This window comes from Phacochoerus africanus, chromosome 1 (assembly GCF_016906955.1).
Source record: "Phacochoerus africanus isolate WHEZ1 chromosome 1, ROS_Pafr_v1, whole genome shotgun sequence".
Classification (NCBI taxonomy): domain Eukaryota; kingdom Metazoa; phylum Chordata; class Mammalia; order Artiodactyla; family Suidae; genus Phacochoerus; species Phacochoerus africanus.
Window position 1 is genome coordinate 4,445,583 of NC_062544.1, and position 17,028 is coordinate 4,462,610.

Consider the following 17,028-nt stretch of genomic DNA (forward strand, 5'->3'; position numbering starts at 1 on the left):
AGCGTGTCGCCGCGGGAGCCGGGCGGCAGGCGGGCGGGCGGGCAGGCGGCGGGGGCGGCACGGCGCAGGCAGGCCCGCGGCTCCGCCCCGCGCCCCCCCCCCCCCGCCGCCAGCCGAGCCGCCCCCTCCGCGCCGCGCTGGGCTCAGACCGAGCAGCCGCCTCTGCAATGTCAGCAGCCGCAGCGGCGGCGGCGGCGGCGGCGACGCGAGCGGCAGCGGCAGCGGCAGCGGCCCGGGCCCCGCAGTAGCCGCCAGCGCGGCACGGCCCGGCGGGCGCGCACGGCGCGAGCCCGCGGCCACCTCGCTGCCTCCGGGGCGCAGCGGACGGCTCTGCGCGCCCCGGCGCGGCGCTCGGACTCGAAGCTAGCCCGGCTGCGGCCGCGCACAAAGGACCGCGGACACCGGGCTCTCGGGGCTGCGTCCGGGGATCGGCCGGTGGACGGCCAGACGCGCCGCGTCCCCTCCACGCCTCCCGTCCCGGGCGGCCGGAGCCCGAACCAGAGCGGGCCCCGTCATATGACAGCGGCGACCCAGGAGCCGGCGAGCGCGCGTGCTGCCCGCTCGGCTGCGCCACGGCCGCCGGCGCCCGGCGTGGCCCGCGCCGCGCCCCGCTGAGTGGTCGCCGGTCGCTGCCGCCCCGCGCCCCCCACCCCCACCCCGCCCCGGCTCTCGGGATCCGGGAGCAGGAGCCTAGGGGAGCTCTCCGCCGGCGCCGAGCCTAAGATGGCCACGCTGCTCCGCAAAATCGGGCTCATCCGCCTGCACAACCGGGACACCGAGGACCCCAAGCACCACCACAACCACCGCGGCGGCGGCGGCGGCGGCGGCGGCCAGCAGAGCGCGTCGCTGCGCGGCAAGGGCGGCGCCAAGAGCGGCGGCCACAAGCCCCAGCAGCAGCACCCCGCCGGGGGCGCGGGCGACGCCAGCCCCGGGCCGGGCAAGGGCAAGAGCAAGCGCGCGGCGGAGCTGGCCCCGCGCGACAAGCCGCCGCAGCCCGCGGCGGGGGCGGCGGGGGCGGCGGGCGCCGGGGGCCCCCGGGAGCGGGCGGCGGGCGCCAGGGCGGGGCCGGGCCCGGCGGTGGCGGCGGCGGCGGCGGCGGCGGCGGCGGGGGGCGGCAGCCTGGTGCCCGCGGCGCGCCAGCAGCACTGCACGCAGGTGCGCAGCCGGCGGCTCATGAAGGAGCTGCAGGACATCGCGCGTCTCAGCGACCGCTTCATCTCCGTGGAGCTGGTGGACGAGAGCCTCTTCGACTGGAACGTGAAGCTGCACCAGGTGGACAAGGACTCGGTGCTGTGGCAGGACATGAAGGAGACCAACACCGAGTTCATCCTGCTCAACCTCACCTTCCCCGACAACTTCCCCTTCTCGCCGCCCTTCATGCGGGTGCTCAGCCCGCGCCTGGAGAACGGCTACGTGCTGGACGGCGGCGCCATCTGCATGGAGCTGCTCACGCCGCGCGGCTGGTCCAGCGCCTACACCGTGGAGGCCGTCATGCGCCAGTTCGCCGCCAGCCTGGTCAAGGGCCAGGTAAGCGGGCAGGGGGCTGGGGGCGCGCGCGGCGCCCGGGGGTGGGCGCGCGGGGCTGGCTGTGCGCGCGGCGCTCTTTCCAAACCTGCCTGCGAAGCGGCGACGGTCCTCGGCGCCTCCACTTGTCCTCCCGGAGCGCCTTCTTCCTTCTCCACCTCTCCATCCCGCGTGCGCTGCCCAGTCCCTGCGGGTCTCCCTCTTGCTCCCTCTCCCCATCCCTCTAGAATGTGCCCTCTCCATCCCCGAACACCCTCCTCGCTCTTTTCTCCTCCGCTTTCTCCCCTATGGCCCCTCTCACTCTACCCCTCTACCCTCTGTGCTCAAGTCCTAACCCGCTGCCCGCCTCTCCCCCTGCCCTCCCCCCTTCGCCACCTCCCCATGTTCCTCCATCTCGGGCCCCCCCAGTTCCCCCCCCCCGTCTCCTCTCCCCCACCCCTCCCGTTTCCCTCTACCCGCCCCCCACCTCGCCTTGGTTTCTTCCCATCAACTGTCCCTGTCATCTCCCGCAGAGTGGAACTTTGCGTGGACCTCAGAATCTAAAAGTCCAGCCTAGTTTATGGCACCTGTCCGGCCACACACACAAAGGTTCCCCCCCCCACCAGCATTTCGGGAGGGCTCTGTAAGTGGGGAGCTCTGCGGAGGGCCAGGCTCCCGCTGGTGAATCTGCCCCTCTGCTCTGCTTCCTCCAAAACATCACCTAGTGCGAAGCGAAAATTTTGCTCTTGAGAAATTTCACTGGAAAGGCGGAGATGTGGTTTGAATGGTACTTAAGTGACAAGACCAGACTCTGGTCAGGGAAAGGCCTGGTGCCTGCTTCTTTCCAGGACTGACACCTCTGGAGTAGTCGTTCGAGGTCTGGGGCTCCCTCAGACCTGTCTCTCCTTTTGGTTTCCTCGTGCCCCCCGGGGAGGGGCTAAAGATTTTTGACTAAAAATGAAAATCAAGGGCAAGCTGGATGCCTGCATCTTCTGCCTTATTGCCCCAGGTGGCAGCTTTACCGAAAAGAAACCCCAGAGAACTTGAGAGCAGAGAATGATGGAATCTTCTGCAGTTCGTCCGCTGCAGGCAGAGGGACTGCTTTTCTCTTCCCATATTATCTGCCTTTGATCATGTTTAAGTGGCTCAGCATTTTCTCGAATCGTTATTAAGCATTGCTTAATAAAATCCTAAGTTTATATGGGTGTCTTTTAGCTTTATGAAGAATCGCTGTTTTGTCTGGAAGACCCTGAATGACCTCAGTTTGATCTTTCTACAGCCAGTATTTCAGAAGCCATCAGTCCCCTGTCACCTGCCTCTGTCCCTTTCACTGCGGGATCTTTCCCACTAATCAAATAATGCTTGTTCCGCCAATGTCACTAGAGGTGGAGCTCCAGAGATTCCAAGCAGAAAGCGTTATGACTCCAGTGGAGAAAGGCACTTAGCCTTGACTGATGTCTGCTCTCACCAAGGGACTAACCTGCTGGTCCCTGTTCTCTGGGGTTTAGCATCCGCTTATTTCTTGAGTTCCAAATAGGATGGCTGTGGCAGCTCTAGAAAGACATCTGTAACTGAGCAAGGTTTAATGCTTTAGTATCAGTTAAGGATCATTCTGAAGCCTGCGTTCCAGGCTGGCTGGGATGATAAATGCCTGTGAGTCAAGCCACAGGGGCGCGCGGGGCGGGGCGGCGCGGGGGTCCCAGTTTCTGTGATTAGCAAGACTGATACAAGTGGCGTGGAAGAGGATTTCAGAGAGACGTGTCTGTCATTAGTTTCTGAAAGCGTTGCTAATCAGAACTCTCTGGAACAGTCTCCTCACTTCTTTCATTCTTCACAGCAGTGACTTTGGGCATCAGGGGAAGAGGACTGTCATTTGGCCTGAAAACCGCAGAATCATAGTATTTCGGTTGGGAAGCGATCCCAGAGGTCGCTTGGACCACAGCCTGCATCTTGAAACATGCAGGAAATGAAAGATTTCGAGTGAGAGCTAAGGACTTTCTTTTAGAAGAGATACATCTTAGTAAGTTAAATGTTTCCCACTTTGATATTACCGCTCTGAATGATAGCTCTGTTGGTGCCTATGCACTTTGATTTAATAGGACAGGTCCATGTGTGTGCGCGCGCGCGCGTGCTTGTGTGTTTGGTTTATATATAGATAAACCATGCTTTATCTATAGATATACATATACCAAAATTGAGAGTCTTGCCTTGGGTTTGCCCATCAGAGACTTCATTGTTGAAAGTAATTAGCAACATTTTTATTTACTAATTTCAAAATCTTAGCCAATTTGGGGCCCTCCACCTGGCCTCTTGTGGTCTATGACCTAGTCTACATCGTAGTGTAAAAAAATCTGAAAAGAAAGTGAACCCTCAGCAAATTATAAAAATACCAGTTCATTTTTTTGTGCATGTTTCATGCTGACTTCAGCATCCAAAAGACAGTCGTATAGGATACACTCAAACAAGTTGAAGTGCAGTGTGAGAACAGGACACGCGCCTGTCCGGGCTGCTACAGGAATGGATTCTGTTACTGCTTCAGGAGCTTGAGCCTCATGGTGTCTTTCTTGCTTCTGTGCGTTTCCCACCTGCAGATTGGTCCTCCGTGGCAGGTACTGTAAGTTACCGAAGTATTTCCATAGTTGAAGGCAATAGACTTTGAGAAAGCAAGCTAAATACCAGATTCTGTATTCAGAGAGAACCAGGAGTGCTTCCAAACCAATAGTTACTTTAAAAGAAAGAACTGTTCCATTCTAGTAAGGGTCCCCCGTCTGTTGGCCCTTCTTTTTTAGGATTCCTTGTTCTTATGTGACACATTTCCCCTTTGATAACTGCTCAGCTTAGCCCTCTGAATCGAGACTGCGCTAAGTCCACGTCGTTTCTGTACCTTTAGAGAAATCATGAAATACTTTTCAGGGTTTCGTGGGTGATCTTAAGATCTGCTTCACCATTCGGGGTCCAGTATGAAAAGTTTGGGTTCATCACATGGTTGTGACAAATGCAGTCGCTTCAGCAGACCTTTAAGTGACTGGTTAGCTCAGGTTGTCAAAACCTCCTGTGCCCCGCCGTGCGGAATGTGGTGGTTTTACCATAACCTGAATTTCTCATGTGGGATATTCTGTGTACGACAACCGTACCTTGCCTCTTTGTTTATTACCGCATTTTCCCTTGACTGTTTACAAAGAGACATTTGAGGTCGCACTTGGCTCCAGCCATCAGATGAAACCTTCCCCCTTCTGGGAGGGTCTTAGCCTTGGTGGATACGCCTGCGTTAACCGATGATGAGACAGAGACCCTCTCCTTGCAGTTGCAGGAGGCAGAAGCCTCCCCAAAGGGGCTTGAGGGCGCCCTAACTCCGGGCTCCGCTTTCACATCAGTTCATCTTCTGAGTGCCCCCTTTTTAATGAGTTGGACATCGCCCGGGGCAGGGCACCAGATGGCACTGGAAAGAAAGTTCCTTATTCCTCCGATCCCCTCGGTGCCAGGCCTGCGACTCGGGCTGGCATGAGGACGATGTGGCAGTCGCAGCCGCCGCCGCTAACATTCGTGCTCTCTCCCTGCCGAGCTCAGGCCCGCTAAGCGCTTAGGGTGTTCCGCCTTACCCGGTCTGGGAGTTCCATGGTCACGCTGCCCATGAGGAAACCGCAGCCCCACGCAGGCCCGTGACATCAATGCAACTGCCTCGTGTTCTCATGCGAGCAGTGCAAGGCTCTGAATACCAGTGCGAATGAGTGACCGTTGTCGGGCTAGCCAAGTCACAGCCGGGCCATCTGAGCGCCTGCTGTCTCCGGCCAGTGGTCCATTCACGGTGACCTGCGTGGTCATCCTGTGTGTCCGCAGAGAACAGGCATCGATGGGCTGTCGGGGGGAGAACGAGAACCACGGCGCCACAACGTCTTCGGTTCCTGGGGTTTGAATTAAAAAGTAGCAAGCGAGTCCGGGAGAGTTCTGCTTCCTACCCGTGCTGCTTTGGGGGATTTTTGAACATAGGAAACTGGCAGGTGTGGCCACTTGTCCGCATGTGATGACGAGGTAACAGGCTGTGCGGATGAGCTCTGGCTGATGACAAAGTGCACGTCAAGGTCAACATTAGGACCTAAAGGCTTCTGCACCCTGGGCGTCACTGAGACTCTTGCACGTGCGCACACACGCACATGCACACGCGCGCGCGCACACACACGCACACATCTTCAGAACCTCTTCACAAGTGCTCGGCCTGGAGATGGCTTTTCACCTGTGACTACACAATCTCCAGGTCTTATCAGAAAAAGTCAAGAAGATGAACAGCGCCGGGGTTCCTCAAGTTTACCGGCTTCTAAACTTGTAATTCACACAAGCCCTGTGTGAGTTTGCGAGGGCTGCTGTCCCAGCGTCCCCCAGCCTCAGGGGGACAGACATTCCCTTCTCCCAGGTCTGGAGGCCAGAAGTCTGAGGTCAAGGTGACGGTGACAGTGGGGTTGGTCTTTCTAAGGGTGGGAGAGAGGGTGTGTCCGGCCTCTCTCCTTGGCTGGCAGACCGCCATCCTGTCCTCTCTGTGTCCTCACCTGTCGTCCCCCCATGTGTCTGTCCCAATCTCCCCTTCTTGTAAGGACACCCGTCCTGCGGGATCAGGGCCCACCTGGGTGACCTCAGTTGAGCCTGGTGACTCTGTCGAGACCCTGTCCCCACGCAGCGTCCCCTCCTGGGGTGCTGGGAGTAAGACTCCAACATGGGAGCTTTGTGGGATCACAGGGCAGAACAAGCCCCAGCAGGAATTTCCTAACCCGTCCGACCTCTTGTGTCTCTAGAGGCTCCGAGTGGTTTGCCAAGAGGGAGGGACATGACTCATGCCAGTCATGTGAACGCAGGCCCACGCGCCCAGGGCCAACTGGGAACAGAGAGCCGGTGGCCCCCTTAGAGGGATGCTGGGATAGACTGGCGTGTAAATGCCACAGCCAGCGGGCAGGACACTGCCAAGTGACTCGCCCAGGAGCGGGGTTTTGGATCTCAGGAATCACCCTGTTGTGTCCTGCGCCCGAGGGTAGGTGACCAAGGCAACGACCCACCCAGGATGACTCTGCAGCTTGAGGGCTCCCTGCGCTTGACTGATGGGATAGAAGAGTACTTGCTCTGCTAGCAAGGAGGGCTGGCAGGAGGACGCAGACGGGACGCTGCATCCTAAAAATAGTCCCACGCCGACTTGGCAAGCTCCCACACGCTCGCTTCCTGGCGAGGCTGCTCATCTCAGAGCTGATGGTACGGTTAATAATAGTGGTGACTTACTTTACCCTGGGTGGTCGACTTTTGAGAAACGAAACTTGCAAAAAGAAGCTGGAAACGTGTTTCTGTTTACGCCTCTGAGTTCTAGGAAGGGGTGTGTGACGTTGATTTTCCCTTTTCAAGGGTCAGCATAGTTTGAGGATGGTTTGGTGGCCTTTTAATGGAACGTGCCAACATGGACAGTACGTTGAAGTTTGTTTTAACCCAAAGTCCTGCCCTTTCTCATCCCCAGGAATAGGCACGTGTGCTTCCAGCTTTAGAAGTAAGGTGGCCTCTTCCATGTAGGGAGGATGAGCAGTAAGGGCTACTGTACAGCGCAGGGAACTGTAGCCATTCTCCTAGGATGGACCATGATGGGAAAGAATATAAAAAAAAGAATGTAAAATTTAAAAAAAGAGGGAGTTCCCCTGTGGTGCAGTGGAAATGAATCCGACTAGTATCCATGAAGATTCAGGTTCCATCCCTGGCCTCGTTCAGTGGGCTGGAATCCGGCATTGCCATGAGCTGTGGTGTAGGATACAGACTTGGCTTGGATCCTGTGTTGCTGAGGCTGTGGCGTGGGCCGGCAGCTATAGCTCCAATTCCATCCCTAGCCAGGGAATTTCCATATGCGGCTGGTGCACGCCCCCCCCAAAAAAAGAGAGAAGTAAGGCAGCCCCTCAGTGGTACCACTTTGGGGACAGTTAAGAAACCAGCCAAATGGCTTTCAATTTTTTTTTTTAAGTAGCCACTAAGAGTGGGTTCCTCGAGCCTCCTAAATCCTAGCTGTTTGCTGGGTTTCGAGGGCAGCGGGAGATGCACGGAGGATGGGGCGAGGAACTGCTACCTTCCTCTCTGCCAGGGGCCCACAGCCCCCAGTTAATTGGATGCTTTGGGAGCCTTTCAACTGTCCCATTATGCCAAGGCCCCACCCGCAGAGACTCAGGCTTCTTGGGGCAAAGATCAGGCCCTGATAGAGGCCTGTTGGAAAGTCTCCTGCAAGCTGCAGGTGGGGGTGAGTGCGATGGCCCCTTCCCTCCCCTTCCCACCTGATGGACTCACTGTCCCATGTCAACCCTGACCATCCCCAAAGCCCTAGTTTTGCACAGGAGACCATTATCCAAAAACTCCTTCCTTCCTGCACCAAGAGGGAGTGTCAGCCCTGGAAAAGGAGACGTGCTCAAAAGAGTTCCTCGCCCTGGGATCAGACACGCTGTGAAGGTCAGAGGCGCGGTGTGACTCCAGCTGCACAGGTACTGGGTGCCTGCTCTGAGCCAGACACTCACTGGGCGCCCACTGGCGAATGAGATTCACAGACAGGAGCTCCCTGGTGGCTCAGTGGGTTAAGGATCCAGGTTGTCACTGTGATGGCCCGAGTTTGATCCCTGGCCCAGGAACTTCTGCATGCCGTGGGTTTGGGGGGAAAAAATACTGACAGAAGTGCCAGCCACGGAAAACTGACCATCTAGCAGGAAGAAGGTAAAACCCGCTCAAGTGTGCCTTTGATGTGCCAGGCAGCTCAGCTCCAGATTTGGGTGAGTGCCCACTGACTGGTACATGTGAATTGGACACCTGGCAGTGGCCTGCGTATACAATGGAGACGTGGGAGAGGCGAAGTCCTGGGGTCGGGAAGGTTGTTAAAACTCCTGCGTGGGAGTTCCTGTCATGGCTCGGGGTGGGGGTGGGGTTAAGAACCCAACTAGTCCACGAGGACTCAGGTTCGATCCCTGACCTCCCCCCGGTGGGTTAAGGATCCATCGTTGTCATAAGCTGTGGTGTAGGTCCCAGATGCGACTCAGATCTGGCATTGCTGTGGCTGTGGGGTAGGCCCGCGGCTTCGGCTCTGATTCAGCCACAAGCCTGGGAACTTCCACATGCCACAGGTGCGACCTTTCTGGAAGGAGCACTCCTTGCAGGTGTGTGACTAACCTGGAGGGTCGGTTTGTCCTTCTGGACATCGTTTCCCTGCTAATAAACGGAAAGATGAGGCATTTCCCAAAACAGACAGAGAAGTCGTCGTCTTGGCAGGCAGGGTCCCAGGACTGTCTACTGGCAGAGTCAGCACAGCAGGCTCAGGTTTGGCTGTTGAATTCCTCACATTGTCACGTACTTCCCTCCCCGCTTCATTCACTCTGCACCTGTTGGCTGCGGGTCTACTGCGCCTTGGGTGCTGAAGGCGCGTGGCCTTTGACACTCCCAAGGCCACCCTTCCCCATTCTGTGTGCTATTCTTGGTCCTCTCCAGAGGCAGGACCAAGGACCCCAGATGGAGACCGCCTGGGGAGGAAGCAGAATTGGAACCAATTGGGCGGCCAAGGAGGGGGAGAGGAGGGGGGTGCAGGAACCCCTTCCCCACCCAGCAGGTCGCAGCAGGTGTCGGTGTGGTGTGGTCGGGGAGCAGGACGAACTGGGGCTCCTCCACCATGTTCCCAAGCCTGGCTTTGCCTCTGCACCTGCCCTCCTGCCTCCTTAGATGTTCATTTTCTCCTGCTGAGGTTCCTGCAGTGCCCCTGTCCAGCCTCTGTCCCCTGCTGCCACCTTCCTGGTTCGCCTAAAAGGCACACCTGGCTTTCTCACTGTCCTGATAGGGAGTACACCCAATACCCCATGGGCCACTCTTTCACCCACCACGGCCCCCAGGCAGGTCCCTTTCTCACCAGCCCCTCCCATCCAGGGCACATCAGCCGCTCTGCACCTCTGCTGAGCTCACAGGCTGGCCCCCATCTGGCGGGTCTCCCCCCGCATTCATCAGTCAAGCCCCTGCCGTCCTCCCAAATCCTGCCGGGACACCCTAACTCCCGAAGAAGACCCCCGGTCACACCTCCAATAATGGCAGTGGCTCCTTTGTCGAAACACCCCTGCATTTTCTGGAAGATGTTCCTGTCTACACTGATCCTGTCTACACTGGGCAGCAGTTCCCTGTTTCTAGCTGCATTTCCTCTGTCGCCTTGCCCGATGCCGCACAGGTGGCATGTGCCAAAGAAAAGCGTCCATTGCACGATTTGCGCAACTGAACAGACACACCACCCCCTCCTCTTGTCCCTACTTGAAATGTGATAGGATTGTGAACTCACCGAGGTGTCACTCTAGACCAGGGACTGTGCGCAAGGCTTGAGTGGGTCACGTGACTAAGTCCTTGCAACAGCCTGTGAAGTGAATGCTGTCGTTCCCGTTTTACAGAGGAGGAAACCGGGGCTCCCTGAGGCTAACTCTGCCCGAGGCAGATGGCTGGTAACGAGCAGAGATGTCACCCGGGCAGGCTGTGTCAGAGCCACCAGGGTCCAATGAGCTGTCGTGCTGGCAAGGGGCAACCACCCTCACCAAGTAGCACGAGCAGCTTGGCTGTTCCCTGAGGGTCGCCCATGCTCCTGAGGGATAGCTTTGCAAGGGTGCTGTGCTTGGTTTTGCTGCAGCGCTCAGAATTAATTCACAAAGGGAGGGACGACGTGCCATCCAAGCTAACACAGGTGCTGCGTTACCCGCAAAGTTGAGCAACTCCACTGGCCCAAATCCACCAGAAGCTGGGTGCATCTCTTCTGTGGAATGGAAGAATGTTTTACTTCTTTCAAACTGTGGGAGAAAGCTGATGGTAACTGCTTTGCTTCTTCTGTACTCAAAAGGGAAAGGCATTTTTAAAGATTCTGAAAATAACTGGAGAAAGGAATGCTTTTTGGACGTAACTGTTACATAGGCGAAGCCACTCAGATTGAAGAAATGACACCCTTAAAAATAATTTCTGTAAAATACGTAATAACTCTAGCACAATATTTGGCAAGCATTCCTACGGTTCTTTTTTAATTAAGAGTTTTTCAGGGGAGTTCCTGTCGTGGCGCAGCAGAAACAAATCCAACTAGAAACCATGAGGTCGTGGGTTCAATCCCCGGCCTCGCTCAGTGGGTGAAGGATCCGGCATCGCTATGAGCTGTGGTGTAGGTCGCCGATGCAGCTCAGATCTGGCATTGCTGTGGCTGTGGTTAGGCCGGCAGCTACAGCTCCGATTGGACATCTAGCCTGGACACCTCCATATGCCGCAGGTGCAGCTCTAAAAAGACAAAAGACAAAAAAAAAGAAAGAAAGAAAGAGTTCTTCGATGAGAGAGATAAGAAAATTATATCTTATGATGGATCAGATTACATTTAGAGTGAAAAGGTATTCTGCTCACTTGGGAACTGAAGGAAAAACTCCCTGAGAAAAAGATTGTTAAGGAAGGGAGTTCCCCTTGTGGCACCACAGGTTAAGAACCCAACTGGTATCCATGAGGATGCAGGTTGGATCCCTGGCCTCAATCAGTGGATTACAGATCCGGCGTTGCTGTGAGCTGTGGTGTAGGTCGCAGACTCAGCTCGGATCCCGTGTTGCTGTCAGCTGCAGCTCCTATTCAACCCCTAGCCTGGGAAATTTCATATGCTGCTGGTGTGGCCCTGAAAAAGAAAAAGAGAGGAAAAAAAAAAAAAGATTGTTCAGGGAGTACTTTCCATTTTTTGATCCTGAAAATCAGACTTTTCCAAAAATCAGAATATGGAATTACAAATTGTATTATACACTGGTTATGCTAAAAGGCTGCTATTCCTCTTTCATAAAATTGGACATTTTGTGCTCAAGAAAACCATTACTTTTGCCTTATTGATTCACACGAATTTGGGTGATTTTGAGTGTCAGGCCGGGTGCCTGTTGTGCTTCCTGGAAGCCACCGGTCAGAAACTGGATGTAATTGTACAAAATAAGCATTAATTGCTGCAAGGATTAACCTGGGTGGGTTTTCCAGGGTTAGGCTTACCCTACTCCACTCTGCTTCCCAGCCAGTAGAAATATGATGGAGGAAACGGGGACCCGAATTTGTTACAAGCTTAAATTCATTGTAACAGGTTGACCTAAGCCTTTAAAATGTCCGTTTTGAGAGAAGGGGAGGGACTGAGAGTTTGGGGTTAGTAGATGCAAACCGCTGCATTGAGAATGGATAAGCAATGAAATCCTACTGTGCAGCACAGGGAGCTACATCCAGTCTTTTGGGATAGACCAGGATGGAAGAGAGTATAAGAAAGGGAACGTATGTATACGTATGACTGGGTCACTTTGCTGCACAGCAGAAATGGGCACAACATCGTAAATCAACTATAATTTTTTTTTAAATGGAAGCAGAAAAGGAAAAAAGAAAATGTTAAATAAAATACACTTTTTAAAAAGTCTTCAAAATATTAAATCATAGTTTCTTTCATCTCACTTTGTACAAGGGGCCTGTTTCTAGGTGAAGCTTACTCTGCATCTCATGGGTGTGGGCAGAGACTCCCCTGGGGTCCAAGCCCCTCGAGCTTGGCCTGGGGAAGGCAGAGCCCTGTGCATCTGCAGGTTAGGGTCCTTGAGAAGCCACTTCATCCAGTGAAAAATGCCTGAAGCTAACACACATCAGCTGCCCAGAGTGGCTGCTATCATCCCTCCCCTCACGGCTTCTTTTCCCTTGGATCTCTTGTATAATGTCTATTATGAAAGACTGTAAAAGACACAGTTTCTCTAAGTCCAGCATCAACCAGTAAAATTGCATAGAGCATAAAAGAAATTATTTAAACTCGTACGTAAAAACTAATCTAATAAAAAGTGACTTTGAACTCTTCTGGATTGAATTACAGCGATTTTTTAAAAAAAAAGTAATTGTATTTGAAAGGGAATTCTGGCATCTGCCTTTTCATAGACAGGAGAGATGGACGCCTGGTGGTTAGTCTTGCAGATGAGTCAGAGAGGAACGAGAGAGCCTAGGAGACTCTTCCCGCCACCTCTGACCCCACAGGGCCACCTGGAGGGCTGCACAGCCCCTCGGCGTCTGGGGGTGTCTTGTGATCCCTCCTTAGAATAATGCTTTTAAGCTCACAGAATTCAACCTGTAGGTTTCAAAGGACAACAGTCATACCTAAAAAAAACCCAGTTATCACATTTTTAGTGATAAACTAAAATACGAAATTAAAAAACAAGTCTTAATAAATGGTAAACTACAGCTCCAATTAGACCCCTAGCCTGGGAGCTTCCATAGGCTGCAGGTGCCGCCCTAAAAAGACCAAATAAATAAATAAACAATTTTTTTTTTGCTGATGCTAAATTAGAAAGTTACGTAAAAGAATATTATTATTTAAAACATTTGGCGTTCCCATGATGGCACAGTGGGTGAAGAACCCGACCAACATCCATGAGGATGTGGATTCAATCCCTGACCTCAGTCAATGGGTTAAGGATCCAGTGTTGGTCACTGATGTGGCTCAGATCTGCTGTTGCTGTGGCTGTGGTGTAGGCCAGCAGCTGCAGCTCTGATTCGACCCCTAGCCTGGGAACTTCCATGTGCCATGGGTTCGGCCCTAAAAAAATAAAAATAAAACATTTACCTTTATCATCTCTTGGTCTCATTACATATTATCGAGATTCTTTATTATAGAATATGATATCCACTTGAAAAATTTGGGGATACCAGTTTGTTTCACAATGAAAGGCTGGGTCCAGAAATCAAATTTAAAATGTTCTCGAGAGCTGTGGCTTCCAACAGTTATCACAGGTCACACAGACTCCCTTCATACAACTGAAAGACAATTTCACGGCAGTCAGCTATCCTCTGCCTTACTGATAGCATTAGAAAAGGTCTCTTCTTTAATGAAATTCAAGAGAAATCTAGTGGAGGTGTTGGACATAACATATGTATATAAAATATTATGACAATAGGAGGCGAATCACAAATGAACCAATCTTCTCTTATTGCTTAGTCACGTAATGGCCCTGAGCACTGGCCTGGAGTCTAGGGTAAAGCATCCTGCGTTTGGTGGGAGAGTGACTAGATGTCTCCAGGGTTCTTTCCAACTCTTAAGACTCAGAGGAGTAGAAGCAGCATTCTCACAAGACCAGGGAAGGTGACACAGTTCCTCCAGGATTTCCAGGCCACTGGAAATTGTACACTGTTTAGCAATATCGAAAACTGAAAGTCAACCTCTGAGACTAGAAGCATGAAATGTTTTCCTGTCTCCAGCGTTTCTCAGCCTGCAGAGTGTATCATTCTAAGAAGGGGTATAATCTCCTTGGTGGAAGCAGTCTTGTAACAATATCTAAATCAGTGCGTGGGCCTGGATGCTGTTGCCATAACTACCACTTGAGGCTAGTGATGTTTTCAGCATCCTTGGCAGCAAATAGAAATGGTTCTGCCTAGCACTGCTCAGACTCTTTTTGTTTTTTTCATATTTATTTATGTCTCTTTTTCCTTCCTGTAAACTGATGATTTGGCTGTCACTGAATCTTTTGGTTGAGATCATTTGGGTCGCCGTACCCTAAGAGAAATCTCAAAGGCCCTCAATCTGAAGCTTGGCCCCAAGCACATACCACTTAGAGTCTCCGGGGCCTCCGGGTTCCCTATTCAGATAAGGGTGCACCCAGCACAGGACTGCCCAAGAGCAGGTGACCCCTATTTAACCCTTTTGGGTGGTTGAAGATGGTCTGAGGGTTGATAGAGGGTCTCACGTCATCTCTGTGGACAGAAGGTCCCCACAGGAACTTCAGTGCTGGGTCTTGGTTAGCACCCAAGCAGGAAAGACGCCCACAGCCCCAAACTCCCAACCCAGATGTGGGAGGAGGTATATGAAGGATGCCGGCCATGGGAAGATGGAAGAGGCACAGGTCTGCGAGGCAAAGGGAGTGAGGTGCTGATGGGGCCTGTGACAAGGGTGAGCAAGAAAGACCCCACCCCAGAGCGATGCTTGCATTCAGCGTTACCGCTTCCAAAGCTCTTCTATCTGCGAGGTTTTCTTGAGCTCCCAAAGGCAATGTGATTACCAGACCATTACCTCTCAATTAGGAACCAGGGGCTTTGTGAGAACTTCCAAGAGGCATCTTCTGTCTCTGTGGTCTCATTCTGCAGCATCATTAAGTACGAGTTGTCCATTATTCAAGTTTGAGGGACCACTAATTAGAAAGAAGACAGTCCACCACAAAGGGCTGGACAGAACGAGCTTGTACAAGGACTCAGGGAAGTAAAAGGCCTTCCTCCCTAGTGTTGATTCGGGACGGAAAGAGCCTTGTCCAAAATTCCTGTGGGACGGTCTCCATAGAGGCAGGAGAAACTTCCGTTTCTACTGTGCCATTAAATTGCTCCAAACGGTTGAGAGCAATAAGACTTCGGCCACAAGGAAGTGTTTCTGACATGTCCACCTTCTAAACCGCCAGTGAATTGGGGGATTCGTTTGCTCTTTAAAAGAACAGTGCAGAGATATCACCTAGTCTTATAAGTCAAGCATCGTTTGAGTGATAAAAAAGAAGGGAGGTGTTCCTGTGGGCACTCAGCGGGTTAAGAACCTGACACTGTCTCTCTGAAGATGTGGGTTGGATCCCTGGCCTCGCTCAGTAGGTTAAGGATCTGGTGTTGCCGCAAGCTGTGGCTTGGATCCAGGGTTGTGTAGGCCTGAGCTCTATAGCTCAGATTTGACCCCAGCCTAGGAATTTCCGTATGCCACAGGTGGAACTATAAAAGTAAAATAAAATAAAATAAATGAAAAGAAGGGAGAATTTTTCAGAAGCATGAATGTCTAAATCATCCATGTATTTGCTACTTAATCTTTTCCTGTTGTTCGCGCTGCAGAATTACGGTGAATATTGGTACATTACACCCCATCTGCATTTTTTTCATTTCCTGCCAGTCTCACTTATCCGACTACTTTCTGCAACTCTTCTAAGTCAGGAAGTCATAATATTTGCAGATCAGCAGCATTTTAGAAAACACTTCAGCATGTTCAAGAAGGTTTCAGTCTGAGGTTGGGTGAGTAAATTCTTTAAAACATGTTTCTTGCAACCTTTGAGCCTGTACCGAGTGTTCAGTTTATCATCCAGTGAGTCTAGTAATTTACTTTACTTAACAGGGACTCAGAGCCCCATGCAGCAGACAGCCTGGGGAAGGAACCGGGGTTTGGTAGTGACCAGACGGAAGAGAAAGCCATCGATGACGAGAAGGGTGGTGTTTCCTCTGCGCAGGGCCTTGGGTGGAGCGTGCCTCTGTTTCTCCATGCTGGTGTAGACTGCAGAACTGTAGGCCTGCAGTGTGTCTGTTACCCCCTGCTACCCTCCCTGGCCCTCAGGCCATGATCAGGCCTTGATCCAAAAATCTCCCAAAAGCCAGTTCGGCTTCGCATCTGTGCCATGATTTTATTTATTTTTTATTTATTTATTTTTGCTTTTTAGGGCCACACCCGCGGCATATGGAAGCTCCCAGGCTAGGAGTCAAATCGGAGCTGCAACTGCCGGCCTACACCACAGCCACAGCAAAGCAGGATCTGAGCCGCGTCTGCGACCTACACCACAGCTCCCGGCCACGCCAGATCCTTAATCCACTGAGTGAGGCCAGGGATCGAACCCACATCTTCACTGATATTAGTCGGATTTGTTTCCACTGTGCCACCAAGGGAACTCCCTATGATTTTAGACTAAAATTTTGTTCTAGGAGTTCGCATCATGTCTCAGTGGTTAGCAAATCCGACTAGGGACCATGAAGTTGTGGGTTCGATCCCTGGCCTTGCTCAGTGGGTTAAGGATCCGGCATTGCCGTGAGCTGTGGTGTAGGTCGCAGACGTGGCTCGGATCTCACGTTGCTGTGGCTGTGTCATAGGTCAGCAGCTTCAGCTCCGATTCGACCCCTAGCCTGGGAACCTCCATATGCCGCAGGAGCAGCCATAGAAAAGGCAAAAAGACAAAAAAATAATAAAATAAAATAATAAAATAAAATCTTGTTCCAGAATATTCTAAGATATTTTAAGAAAAAGTGTGCAATCTCCTGATTAAGCAGGGTTGGGGAAAAGGTTTACCTGTAAACCCAGATTTCAGCGAGGCTTATTGAGCTGTGTAACATTTGGCATCTCTTGCCATTCACAGCAAATTCTCTCCCCTACCTAGTATGGTTTCCAGTTCTGCCCTAGGAACACGGAGGCTACAACGGAACTGAAATCCTGCATCACATAAGATTCCACAGTCAAGGTGGTGAGTGGTCTCATCAATGGAAAAGAACTGGGGAGCAGCCCCCGGCAGTTCCAGAAGAACGATTCAGTGATTCTAAGTACTCCGTTTGTTTGTGTTAAGGTTCTGAAGGCCTTTATCAGAAGGGGCCGATTACACTTTGGCATGTGTGAGGGTTCTTGGCCACTTCCGGCGGCCCTTCTGAGTGAAAGCTGGACTGAACCGGTCACACAGAGGTCCGAGAGAAAGCAGGAAGCCAGTCGGCGTCCCCATCCCCCCAGCCCTCCCTCCCTCAGGGCCCCCCCCCGCCCCGAGGGTCCAGGGTCTG

The 17,028-nt window shown here is 52.8% G+C and overlaps 1 protein-coding gene across 1 annotated transcript in view; it reads left to right on the forward strand.

Annotated features, from left to right (window-relative positions):
* The first annotated feature begins 630 nt into the window (after positions 1–630).
* The window catches only part of UBE2QL1 (ubiquitin conjugating enzyme E2 Q family like 1), a 47,339-nt gene continuing 30,941 nt past the window's right edge, over positions 631–17,028 (forward strand). Inside the window, exon 1 of the mRNA XM_047767395.1 lies at positions 631–1,527. Within this exon, the coding sequence (XP_047623351.1) occupies positions 724–1,527 (804 nt within the window). The 5' untranslated portion in view covers positions 631–723. The remainder of the gene's footprint in view (positions 1,528–17,028) is intronic.